At 41.8% G+C, this 13,401-nt stretch overlaps 2 protein-coding genes across 2 annotated transcripts; one reads left to right on the top strand and one right to left on the bottom strand.

The window, feature by feature from the left end:
* Positions 1-981: 981 nt before the first annotated feature.
* bbip1 (BBSome interacting protein 1) lies at positions 982-2,721 on the top strand. The gene is made up of 3 exons (XM_030094230.1): positions 982-1,085; positions 1,384-1,451; positions 1,776-2,721. Exons 2-3 carry the CDS (start codon positions 1,406-1,408, stop codon positions 1,931-1,933), a joined length of 204 nt encoding a protein of 67 aa, XP_029950090.1. The 5' UTR covers positions 982-1,085; positions 1,384-1,405; the 3' UTR covers positions 1,934-2,721.
* pdcd4b (programmed cell death 4b) lies at positions 2,409-12,143 on the bottom strand. The gene is made up of 12 exons (XM_030094229.1): positions 12,082-12,143; positions 11,568-11,665; positions 9,796-10,113; positions 7,007-7,101; positions 6,766-6,879; positions 6,437-6,658; positions 5,264-5,361; positions 4,290-4,404; positions 3,795-3,902; positions 3,206-3,316; positions 2,959-3,098; positions 2,409-2,855 (listed from the first exon to the last, which is right to left on the bottom strand). Exons 2-12 carry the CDS (start codon positions 11,608-11,610, stop codon positions 2,795-2,797), a joined length of 1,425 nt encoding a protein of 474 aa, XP_029950089.1. The 5' UTR covers positions 11,611-11,665; positions 12,082-12,143; the 3' UTR covers positions 2,409-2,794.
* Positions 12,144-13,401: the final 1,258 nt, after the last annotated feature.

The following is a 13,401-nucleotide window of genomic DNA, read 5'->3' on the forward strand; positions in this document are numbered from 1 at the left end:
GTTATATAATAAGAGTTTCTTTTCACAGTACATTATATGTCCAGGATAAAACCAGGGAACTAACCATGCAGTGGTTGGCACCGTAGCCTTACTGCCCTCGCGGAGCTCCCATGTATTTCCTGCAAAACAATGTTTTTCCCAAAGTGTGTTCAGCAGCTCAATAAGAAGATAAATAAAATCTAATAATTCGTAATTGAATTAAAAAGCAAAAATGATATACTTACCCTAGCTCCCCCCACACTATAGCAAAAAGAAAATCAACAAGCCTGCTAAAGCCTGTTATATCAATATTATCTAATAATGAAATGATAATAATGGAATAATGAAGAACTATCAACAGAAAAATGTGCTTTTCAACCATTTTTTTCTTGGTATGCAAAGAAATTGGTCTTACAGTTCTTAGAAGGTCTAGTTTACAAAACTGCATTCTATAAAAAGTTGCTTATGATATAATTTGTCTGAGTATCATGGGTGACATGATGCGACAGGTCAAGCAAATAGTCTGTGATCAGTTCACATATTCTTATTAAGTCAGGGTAAAAGGAGACAAGCGTCAAAGAAATGTGACCACAATCAGTGAATGTCTAACCTTGGTAAAGTGAACCTTTCAACAATAGTACTACTGCAGAAAACGCAAACTTTGAAAAGACAGGAATGCATCCTTCCTAAGGAGAATGACAAAAATATGAAACATTCCACTGTGCAAAAAAAAAAAAGCAAAATATGCCTACATGATTAAAAAAAGAAAACATATTACAAAATGTCAGCAACAGTAAGACCCAGTAGATTTAAATGAGTTTCCACATGAGAATATGTCACTAACAAAATGCATGTCAATAACTACTGTGACCTATAGACGGATTAAAGCAAAATGATGTGATCCATGGATAGATTAAAAGAAAAGGCTCATTTTTAGAATAGAAAAGTTTAGTTTTTGTAGATGAACTTTGAATACCTGCAGTTTCCACTACTGCCTGCAGGTGTCAGTGAAGCGCTGTGTCTCACAGACAGGGAGACAGAAGAAGATCACGTGATCCGGGCAGACTCGTTGGCTTGACAACAGTAATCTTTATCCGGAGCTGCAGGTGAGACTTGCTCTCAATCACATTCTTTGGAATGTGTTCGATATGTGTGATTCGAGGAAATGTTTATAGTGTTACAGTTACGATATTCCGCCGGTAGTTTGTCAAAAAGCTGTTTTTTTCTTGGCCTGCTTTGCTCGTCGAGTCTGTGCGCTAGGCTAATGCCCAAACAGCGAACATTTCTTAATCTGACATGCCTGTGATCGACATCTCAGAGGTTTACTTGCAGCAGATGATTATGACGGAATAGTTGCTGCTTTGATTTGTGTGAATCTATGTTAAAAGTTAATACTTATTGCAGATCTGCACTCAGAAGACACAATATGCCGGAACTGAAGACAGTATTCAGAGAAGTTCTGCCCAAACAAGGTTTGTACCACATTACTTATTGTTTATACATCAACGCTCATAAATTGTTTATAGAGCTTTAAATGCAGAGCAGTTTGTATAAATCGAAAAATGGAACATATGCTGCTTGTTGCTTTCTCTCTACTTCCTTCATAGATTCAAACCACGGATATTGTTTCAATGAAGACACTTGTGTTTATACATATTCAAAATAGAAAGGAAAAAAATAGGTTGCAACGTTTAAATTCCTCAAGATTCCTCAATCAACTTCAATTCTTCGTGTATCTTTTTAGGCCAATTTTTAATGCAGAAATGTCGTGTTTCTTTCTTTGCCTACATCCACAGGGCAGCTTTCCATGGAAGATGTCCCCACCATGGTCCTGTGTAAGCCAAAGCTGCTCCCACTCAAGTCGGTCACCCTTGAGAAACTGGAGAAGATGCAGATGGAGGCCCAAGAGGCCGTCAAACAGCAAGAACTGGCACTAAAGGATGAAGCGCAGTAGATACCCATCCAGAGGATTCGGAACAACAGAGACAGAATTTTCCTACTGATGGATGGAATGAGCGCCACGCTGTCAAACCCCAAGTGAAAAATGACTTCTAAGGACATGAATTTGGACTGGAATGTGATGTCTTAGCATGTCATTATTTAACCTGTGAGCTTCCTAACTCTGTGACATGGTTGGATCTGATGTAGCGTCAGTCTACACGTTGTGTGTTAGCAGCTTCCCTGAGTGAAGGTGAGGTGGAGAAACACATGCGGGTAGAGCTAAGCTGCAGGTGTAGATAGCAAACATTGATCAATGGAAATATTGGGGTCTCTGGTTTCTCTTTGCTGACCTGAAATCTCCAAATGTTAAAATAAACAAGGACTGGCATGTCACATTTGAATTTCATTGTAGTGTTTTAAAGCAGAAACAACACAGCCGGGAAAAGTGGTTTTGCAATGAACAACATGCTCCCTTTTTATTTTTTTATACTCTTTTATAAAGCTCTTGACACAAACCAGTCATTTCTGTACAAACACTGCTTTCTAGAAAACACAAAAGGAGTGGCAGTGAAATCAAGAAAATACTGTACAAAACAACGTGGAATGACTGACACTGAGAGGTGTGGCACTTCACGGGCTAGCTTATGTAAATGTTTATATTTGAACAGCTTGGTGAAAAGTGAATTACTTCAGTTTCAATCAAAAGTGCTGTATTTTTTTCTTTATACCTCACCCCAGTTTCAGAAATGTACATTCTTCTGACCGTTACAAAGGAGGAAACTTGTACCCGGCTATTTTTTTTGAAAAATATGCAGGTAGAAAAAGTAGCTTTGTCCTCTTGTTTTTAAGAAGTCTGGCACATAAAAAGGTCGCCTCAGTAGCTTTCAAGTTTGACGACGCCACCGTCTCCCTCGCTGACAAACCTCTTCCGGCCCCTGAGGAGAGAATTAAACAACATGATCCACAAATTTTGAAAAAAAAAAAAAAATGTATGCAGAGAGTATAGTGTTAAAAAAAATTAAATAAAATAACACCCACCGACAGGGGCAGAGATCTCTTATCTTTACATCAATGACTCCCGTATTGAAGCTTTGGTCAACAAATTGCTCCAGGATGAAGTAAGCACGGGGCACATCGATATTAATTTCAGCAATGTCCATATAAACTCTTTCATAGCCCTGGAGGAAAAGGAGAAATCAGCATTGTTTTCAACCCAAACTTTAGGAGACAAACACACAGCAGAATTAAATGCAATGCAGAGCTTGGACACCAGGTGGCAGCATACCCTTCTCATTTGGTCCACAGTGATGCTGGAGGAGGCTGACAGCGCCTTGAGGAGCTGTAGAACCATTTTGAACGTTTTGTCACCTTTGGACTCCAACACCATCACGATCGCCTGACAAAAAGGAACAGAAACCAAGTTTAAGGACTCAAAATGCTCTCCGGTGCTCACAAAGAGCAGATATACACATTACGAAGGAGTGGTTTGGTGAGTAGAATTGAGGACTGCAGACAGTTTACACTCCACAGGAAGCACAATTATCACATCTACCACTGTGTAAATCATTTAGACACATCTGTGGAAAACAGTGTGTCTTTGTTTTGTCTCTGCTGCACCTCCAGACTGAAACACCGGAGGCAAGAAAGAGGTCTGGCCCCTCTGGCTTTGGAGAACGCCCTCCAAATTCAGAATTTTACAAAAACTAATTTTAGACTATGTATGAATACCAAAAGTGAAAGCATTTGTGCGATTACTACCAACTAGATGATACATTTCTAAACTAAAGGACTGGTTCTGAACTTCATAGTGACTGCTCAGGAGAATTTCTCCCCCTGTCAACAGTGACATGGAATTTCCGCCCTGAAGCATTTACCTCGTAGACAAACTCGTGGTGGAAATGGGGAACTTCCAGATCTCTCAGACATCTTTCAGCTTCTTTGATGTCTCCAGACAGGATGTACTCCTTCAACAACAGGTTCATCTGACGGGAGAGAGAAACATGCAGATTACCAACCCTTTTGCTAAAAGAGCAGACATAGACACAGGATTAAAAAAAAAAAAAAAAAAATGGCTGCAGAGTCCTGTTGATATCACCAACCTGATAAGAGGACTAGCCATAAAACTTTTATAGTGCACACTGTGTTCTTATTCAGTTCAATCTTTATGAATCAAAATAACTTCAATCCCTAAAAGCAGATATGGGAATCAAAACAAATCACAGACATAATATACTGATATCTCATTATGCACCAATACCAGCTGTACCGAGTGTATCAGTCATACTTAATCAGGTTTAGCATGCAGCGTCAAGATCTTTTGCTAGTACAAGTACGCGCTGCAGTATCTGTATATCTGTTTCATAATTTACCTCTTTAACAAGTTGCATGACGGGCCTCTGCCCCCCGCCTGCCCCCCACTGGTTGTCAATGCGGAGTCCGCCCATGGTCATCTTCAGCAGCACGGCCGCCCGGTCCAGCGCCGCCCTGAGGACGCAACACACAACCTTGTTTGTAGATTATGGCCACCCGAGAAACGGTTCTTATTTTTCAAGTTAGATCAAATTTAGAACATTGGTGCCAAATGTGCTGGTCACGGCTGACTGTTAGATAGCGAAGGCACTGCGGGTTAATTATATGGCAACTGGAAAATGTCTCCATCTGATCAGCCTGAGCTCTCTCCTCCTTTAACACAGGCACAACACAGAGCTGACACAGTCCAAAAAAACAGGTGAGTTGACGACAACTTCACTCATCGGTTTGTTGTGCAGAGGGATTTTTGCAGTGTGAGCTGTGTGTGGCGGCTCGCGTGACATCTCACAAACAGTAACATTTATTATTTAAAAAAAAAAAAAAAAAAAAATGGTGGAGGTGTTGCTGAGCTACTGGTTTCCACAGTAACTGTTGGCCGTTTCCTCACGGCGTTAGTCATTTCTGCAGCACATGTTAAAAACAAGGAACAAAATAAATGTGCAGTCGTCTCTGCACATAAACTAATGAGTTGAATGTTTGCGTACAAAAAAAAAAAGAAAGTTAGGAGCCATTATTTATCTATCTATCATAAATGTATTTCCTACAGGTTTGAGATCTGACTGATTAATGGTTGTGGTGTGATTAAAGTTCATGAGTTAAAAATGCACAACCAAATTTGAATATATCCTTTTCTGTTGTTGTTTATTACTGGCCTAAAGACTGGGCTCAGTGTTGCTTCTGAATATTTGTAATTCCACATTGCAATCAACTATACGGTTGGATATTGATTGTTTATGTTCTTAACTTTTCATTTCCAAGATAACGTAACACTTTCTTGCTGCTTGTATCCACTGAAATCACAGTCATGACGTACCTCGTGTACTGACAGCCCACTCGGCCTTTGTAGCTCTCGATGTAGCTCTTAGATAATATTTGGTCGCTAACAGCTCGTGCAATGAACTGGCCGACCAACTGGAAGGAGAAGACAAAAGAGACACATGTAAACAAGGCCAAACACATTACACAGCAGCACGTTGGGCCAAACGCATCCAGTTCATCGGGTTGTTATTTAGCTTGAGGAGAGAGCTCACTGGTGGATACGAGTGGACGCAGAGAGCAGAGTGTTTATTATGTGCTGTAAAAGTCTGGTCAATTATCAACAACCGTTTCGGTTCGGAGGCCCCACAAAAACACGGAGAGAACAGAGGACTGACGGCGGCCCCAGAGGCACGTGTGTGCGGTTGTTTACAGTAGCACGATTTAGGGAAACGAAAGAGCTGGCTCTGCTCTTCTGGCCTCCACAAAGCCTGCGCTCATTGTTCCTGTACAGAGCAGAGGCAGCTCCATCTCAACTGACCCCGTCACTGTGGCTAGACTGGCAGGCATACACGGAGAAAAGGAGTGTGTGTGTGTGTGTGTGCGCGTGTGTGTGAAACTGAGATCGAGGGAGTGAGAGAGCAGAGGGAGGGACGTGGGGGCAGGGCACGATCACAATGTCCCATTAAACCCTCTGAAAACTGAGAGAGAGGCCAGCGAGACCAAGAGAGACGGTGGAAGGAGGGGCGAGGGGGGAAGGACGACCAGCAACCCTTTGAGCGTCCTTTGCTGAGCTTGCATTTTACGGGTGCAGACAGACAATAGGCAGAGATCTCATGTCTGTGCAGGCTGAAAAGGAGGGACAGCTCAAATGTACACACTGGCTGTGTGTGTCACAGACCAGCTCAGCAAACCCCGGCGCCGTCCCCCCAGCTTTCAACTCTTCACACAGAATCCCAGCTATCAGCTGACAAATCTGAAAGGCTTCGTGCATGATCTGTTATGCGACAGTTACAAAAAGTAAAAACCTTCTCCAATACAAATAAGAAGCATAGTCTTACTTTATTAGTCTGAATTTTAAAGACTTGATGCATTCAGCAGTTTTTACTTTTACCACTTTGATGTTATTCCTGCTCAATAGTGTTAGGGTTCCGCTCCTGTTTTTGTATGTTTTGGGGTCAGATAGGACATCTTTCACTTGTTTTAGAGGAAATGTGAGCGTGATTCTCACCTGGGGGGCTCCGGGGGTGTCCAGGACCAGGTCCGGCAGCTCTCTCAGCAGCTTGTCGAAGGAGCTTTCCATGTCGCTGCGGGACAGGACGGACCCGCACAGGTCAGCCAGCAGCCTGGAGGTCAGCTCCCTGTGGCTGGCTTTGGCCTCCAGGGCCAGCGACACCGCCAGCGAGGGCACCTCGCTCCGCATGGGCCCCAGGTTCAGTTCTGCAAGCAGCTCCTGCAGAGGCAGCGTGGCATTTGTGAAAAACTCTTCAGTGCAAGCTCAGTGTCTGATGTGGTTAATGTGCATACTTTGTGCCATTTATTACACTCTGCAGCACTTACAGCTACTTCATTTGTGTCTCCATGTTCAAAGTATTCCTGCACTATTGGGCTGACCGTCTTCTCAAAGTCCTTCTCTTCCAGTGGCGGGGCCACGGTCTCATACACACAGTTTTCCTGTGGAAACAATCACATCACACGTTTTCTTTTCAGGGGACACAAGAAGTGAGAGTACATGCTCATACTGCCGAGCTGGGCTTGTGGAAGATTTCATACGCGATCCTGGAAACACTGCTGCGATTACCTGAGCTTCATCGTAGTTTGGGTCCTTCTCGTCGACTTCCTCTGGTCCGTAAACTTCACCAGATCTGCCCCACACGCCTTTCCCTCCGGCCCCGCCTGAAGACAAAGGTCAGAGATCGTGTCAGACATGTTATCTGACAGCATGACAGTCGCTCATGTTGCAAGAATATGGAAAACAAGGTCGAGAGGAGTATCTGTTTCAAATGACTTAGAAATGGGAGCGTACACAGCTTAGACCTCTGTTTAAAGTTCCAAAGTTCATAGATTAACTATTATGAAGTAACACTGCTTTTAAAATCAAAAATGACTTTTCGAAGCAGTGACAGAAATAAATCAGGAACTTATCTAGAACGGAGAAACATCACAGGGCTGATTTAATACTTTTACAAAATTTCAGATTAAATATTATGAACACTGAGGGTTCAACCATCAAGTCAGGCAGCTTTCATGATGAAATAAGAAATCACAAAATGTAATGAAGTTAACTTTGAATCGTGCAGCGACACTTGTTGAGTGTTCACGGGTCCGACTGCAGCAATACTGTCGTTCATTCGTCGTATTCTGATCTCTATTGAATTAAATATGTTGTATTAAATAAGGAAAGAAATAAAGTCTTCTATAAATAGAAAATCGAAATATAACAACACAATAACAGTGGTCTTCTCAAGTCTTACATGGAAAAATAACAACAAAGCACCGTAACAGTGTGAGAGAAGCAGCAGGTGATTGATGAGGAAACAGAAAATCTGACAGCTCTATGACTTTATGAAAACAACGTCCAGTGCAGGAGGTGAAAAGGGTTTCAGAAGAGGTTTGATCATCCTAGTTTGAAAAGTAGGGCTCGGTACACTGAGAACTGAATTGTGGCGCAGCTCAATTGTTATGTGAATACAGTTATGAGCAAACCAAACTCAGGAAATGACTGTCCCCATTAGCTCCAACTCTTCGCAGATCATCCTGAATCAAATGCAATAATGGAGGAATTCCTGCCACTGCTTTGTTTCCTCTGTACATTTTATAGGCTGCCTGCGAGTCCTGAGCTGGAAAAAATCCATCCATATCAATCAAACAAGCAATACATTTGCGTTCAGGGCAGTACGCAGCATCGCTGTGGGAGTTGCTGGAGAAAATCTGTCTAGCAAAAGGCTTGTTTACATTTTTGATCTTATGATAAAAATACCCAAGCAAATATGACATTTTTGACCTGTGAAGTATGAACACTGCTTTGAATGAAAGATTTTACATTTTGTTCATCCCCACCCCCATATCCAGAAGAACAAGAACTACAACTCCCATGTACATGACTTACAGCAGTTCATCACACAGAAGGGTTTGTGCTGTGACAACAGCTTGTGTTGTTTTATTCCACTTATTAAATGAACCATTATCTGGTGTAATCCATATAAATTCCCTCACAGACTTTTTTTACATCCCAGTGACCAACATGCTGTATTACATAATCCGTCTACAGTGGGACGTTGTGTATGTGTAAACAATCGAGCTGCTTATGCAGTTCACATGATTTCTACACTTCACATCGATCCCTTGTGCACACACAGCTCTGAGGCTGCTGCTAATATGCTGATCAGACGACAGATAGTGCGCGGGCACAGACAACAAACATCCGCGGGGCGTCATGTCAGCGCCGGCAGATTGCAGACAGTTTAAGAGGCCCAGTACCAAAGCAGCTTTTTGAGACGTGCTTTAAAATCTCCACTAGTCCCACCCAGTATGTAGCATATGACATGTCCCTATATTTAGCTCGGCCCACATTGGCTGTGAGAACCCATCCCACTCCAGCACTGAAACATTGTGTTCTCTAAGCCGCCTCCAGCAGAGATTCTGCACACCCTCTGCGACTGTCTCTTAAAACTGCAGTGCATCAAGTTTTAATGCGCAAAAAGCACAGAGCTCAAATTACAGGGCTTTGTCGGAGTGGCAGTTCGGTTATGCAACAGGGAACGCCGACAGACTGCGTGCCAACACAAACTAGCCGTGTTCCAGTGCTGCCGGCCGAACAGTGCTGAAGCGTAGTGGTCTCCGCAGGGGCACACAAGTGGGCACAGTGTTCTAATGTCATCGGTTCTGCAACAAGGAGGCCTGCACCTCCAATTCTGAACTACTATTACATTTGTAATGTGCAAATGCCGGCGGTAAAAAAACAAGTCAGCAGGTCAGAGGAGCCAGGTTCGGCTCGATAAATAAATAGGATCACAAATCACAGGAAGACGTTATGCAACACTCACGGCAGTTCGCCTGATGCCACATTCAGTAAGATCGCACACGCCCGAGAACATGTTTCTCAGTAGCTGTGTTCCAGAAAACAGCAACAAAGAGACAGCAAAACAACACAAATAAAAACTCCCAACTTCATGAAAGCACCTTGAAATCTGCTGTCTATTTAAAAGACAGCCATCCTGTGATCCAGCGCCACTCTTTCTGTTGACTGACTGGAAATTTCCACAAAGGCTTGACTGGCCAGATGGTAAGAAAAGAAAGGACTCCATTTAATGGGAGTCAGACGGGCCAGGTCACCAAGCCATTTGTTTGTGGGTTAATTGGTTTATGGCTCCTGGAGGGCGAGCCACCAGGTGATGACACAGTGGGAGACAAAGTTATGGTGCACCCTCTCTTTGAAGCGGTGGGATGAGAAACACCTCGAGTTCTGTGATCATCCTTAAACTTGCCTGTGGATCAGCAAAACACGGAACTTTGAAAATGACGTAAACTAACCTATTTGATCTCTCGATGGTGTCATACATCCTTCGTTAAAGCAACGTGTTTCTGTACCTTTCTTTGGCAGGCCTCTTCCCTTCCCCAGTCGAGACTTTCTGTCCAGCAGCTTGCTCTTCGGGCTTGTGGGAGCCACTGCGGTTCCCCGAACCGCATCCCCATTATCGCTGAGCGAGTCTCCCCTGCCCGAGTCCCGGGAGGAGTTCTTCCTCAGCCTGCGCTTGGCCTTGGCCTTGAGCCGCGCCTCGTGGATGCTGTTGCTCGACGAGGAAAGCCAGTTTCCGTTAATCTCATTGTTGATATTTTTATTGGAGAGAAGTGATCCTCCGTTGTCCTCCTCGCCCGACACAAAGGAGTCACTCAGGTCCTGAGCCTCTGTCGGATACAAGGAGTGAAACGCTTTCACATTACAGCTACAAACCATTGGTTACTTTTCATAAAACACAGCTGTACACGGCATCAAGCTGCAGAGCAGAGCGCAGCACGTCGGATCCTGAAGGACCACGGTCCAGCTCTAAACCTCAAACTAACGCTCTGCTCCTGTTTCAGCATGTCTATCTGCATGACTATTCAGAAGCAGTTGTGTTGTAGAAACCATGCAAGACTCAGCAACTCCAGGACCAGGAGGAGTGCCCACCTCTGCCTGAAAAACTGAGTTCAGGCAACAGACACTAAGAATTAAAAAAAAAAAAAAGGCTGGAATTACTGATGGGGCTGGATGAAAGGCTAATTATGTATGAGTCCACTTCTAAATCAGGCAGTTAATAAATGAAGTCAAATCAGATGCAAGCCACTGTCTTTATTTTAGACATTATGGGAAGTTTTGCAGAGGCGAGCAATTATTCTTCAATTATAGTAACAGCATAAAAGCAACATAAATCATAAACCTTTTATTTACATGTTCAAACAAGTGTATCTAAAATGAAACTGCAATATTTATAAAAAACATTTTATAGAATTTGAGAAAAAAAGTCTGTCTTCAGATTTTTACAATGAAATGAAAAGGTCTGTACTTCAGTGGTGTGGATTTGTGAAATGTAAACAAAGTTCAAATGTACAAAAACCAACAAGAATCTGTGAAAATTATTTTCAGTTTATGTAAGAAAAGTTTCACTTGCTTTTTGAACATTTATTTATTTAGATCAATTGGCTTTCAAAATAAAGTCATTCATTTGTCAATTTAGTGCAATGAAAATGTAAATTTTCGAAATAACTCAGTAAGCTCCCACACATGAACATGACAGTTTCGCAGCTTTAATAAATTTGGTCCTGCAATGGAGAGTTGTGCAACTTTACAGCAGCCAGTGGACAGTAAACAGAAGGGTGTCAAAAGAAAGGAATAGAAAGAGCATGGAAAGCAATAACATCAACAATAGCAGAAATATATAATCAAGACAATGACTGTTACATCATTTACATTTATACAAGGAGATAATATACGCAGATGGTGTTCTCATGTTTTAGCCAAATCAAATAAAAAAAAAAAGTATATGAAAATATCTTCAATAATAATACATGAATTTTCCTTTATTTTTATAACCCAAGCTGACACACTTAACATAAGTGTTTATAAGGGATAAAAAAAGTAATCCGCTTTTCAGTGGTGTCTGATTTATCTACATGCATCTGTATTGTATAGCCCTTATTGTACGTGCAGCAAACAGTTAGATGTACGATGTTCACATAAAAACAAAATGTGCAAAGTTCAGAGCTGCAGGCTGTGCAGGAAAAGCTTCGGTAAACCGCTTCCGCATGAAAAAGCCCCAGTGCCCCACATAGAGCACAGCTGAGGGGCATTTAAACGCACACACATACATACACACACTTACCAACGGGGTTTGCGTTCAGCCAGGCCTCGCAGTCAGCTGCCATGGTTTTACAGTGTAGAAAATGAGGTTTTGCAACAAAGCAGAATTTCAACGGGGACCTGCAAAAACAATAAGAAGCGAATGTAGAGCAGGTGAGACGGAGACGTGCCCGGACAACCCACGGCGGCTCCCCTCCCCCTGCTCATTCAAAGTCTCTCTGTTGGTAAACAATGGGTAACATTACGTTGGAGCTGAAGGTTCTCTGTCGAAACCAGCAAGCAGAAGCCTCGAAACAATTAATTTTACTCAGATAAAGATTATTACTCTTACAGATAAATAGCTGATAGACTGCGCAGCGCTAACTTATTTGATGTCGAAGCTTTAACGTGAAATGATAAAACCGAGCTGTACAGGCAGCTAGCTCGATAAGTATCTTCGACATCAAGTCGTGATTTTGCTAAATCTCCATACGAAATTATCGATGTCGTTCGTGCGTCGTTGCTAAGTCTAAATAGTCATCATTAAAATCACTGACCGTCTGTTGTGTCCAAGCTCCAAACTCTGACACGAACGCTGTTTTTTGTTTTACCTACCCAGCAACGCAGGCACGTAGCCAGTGTTTCTCCACGCTGATTGGCTGAAGGACAGGGGTTTTTTAAAACCACCAACCAATCAGGATCCAGCATGGACATTTCTTCTTGAACTTTCTATCCTTGTGGTCGATGATGTGCTGCCCCCAATCTGTACTGCTGCGCAACTGCAATCTGTTTCCCATGTTTATCACATAGGATTCCTCTTTGAGGTTTCATCATCAATAATCAGTCATACCATGTCGAACAGGAAAGAGTCGGAGTAAATTTACTTTTATTTGTCATGAATTGATAGGTTTGAAACAAATAAGCCTTCCCCCAGTTAAATGACATTAGAGGATAGCGCTGAGGCTCTCTGAGCCTCACCAGCTCCCATGGTGCTGCTGCGCTGTGGCTGACTGCAGAGAAAGAATTCCCCCAAGAGTATTCTCAATAAAGCACACAAAAACAAAGATGTACCATTGTTATAAAGGAAGGTATTCTCCCTTTTCTGGATAAACAAGATAACTGTTACAATGTTTCCCTTCTAGGTATGCGAGTTGACTCATTTATCCCATTACAAAGAAAGCTTTGTTTTACTTAATTTACTAGATAATTTAAAAAATTATGAGAAAAAGTGGCTGTTTCCTGCTTCATTTCAAAAGAAAATTAAATTTTGTAGAAAAACATAAAAAAGTTTATTATTGTTGTAATGGTCTCATAAATACTTAATTTATATATTGACTCACCTAAGTACTCACTTAAAAAAAATAGCCCATTTTTTAAATTCACCATTTTGTCAATGTTATACATACTCAGTTGCTTTTGTTCCATATAGGACTGGGCAACTTTGATCATTGCCAGATGAACAGAAACTTCATCTTCATGACTGAATAGAGACCAAACACTTCTACACACCAGGATGTATGAGGATAATGATAACTGTATTAACACAATAACTCCATGTCTATAAATTAAGTTTATTAAATCTACCTGTAGTATCTATTAACAGCTTATTAGTTTGTATTAAAATGAATAATGCCAAACCTGGGCAGATTTACCTTCCTCTTTGTAAAACCAATAATTAAATCATGCCTTGGAAATTGAATTGAGGATTCACACGGTGAGGGTGGGTTCTGCATGTGGTCCCCGGGTCTCATTTACCCATGTCTTATTCAGATATATTAGGATGGTTATAATCATCAAATTATATTTTTGTTCTGATTATTCTGCACGGAACTTTTTAATAAATAAATAAAAAAAAAAGTCACACTGATGGTCTGAGA

The sequence above is a fragment of the Salarias fasciatus genome, chromosome 6 (assembly GCF_902148845.1).
Source record: "Salarias fasciatus chromosome 6, fSalaFa1.1, whole genome shotgun sequence".
Taxonomy (NCBI): Eukaryota; Metazoa; Chordata; class Actinopteri; order Blenniiformes; family Blenniidae; genus Salarias; species Salarias fasciatus.

Bases quoted from the DNA above. Each gene is read 5' to 3' on its own strand.
- bbip1 (XM_030094230.1), top strand. From the start codon at position 1,406: ATGCCGGAACTGAAGACAGTATTCAGAGAAGTTCTGCCCAAACAAG. The intron at 1,452-1,775 runs GTTTGTACCACA...CTACATCCACAG, and splicing joins AGAAGTTCTGCCCAAACAAG to GGCAGCTTTCCATGGAAGAT.
- pdcd4b (XM_030094229.1), bottom strand. From the start codon at position 11,610: ATGGCAGCTGACTGCGAGGCCTGGCTGAACGCAAACCCCGTTG. The intron at 6,880-7,006 runs GTAATCGCAGCA...TTGTTTCCACAG, and splicing joins CAAACTACGATGAAGCTCAG to GAAAACTGTGTGTATGAGAC. The intron at 3,903-4,289 runs GTAAATTATGAA...CTCTCCCGTCAG, and splicing joins TCATGCAACTTGTTAAAGAG to ATGAACCTGTTGTTGAAGGA.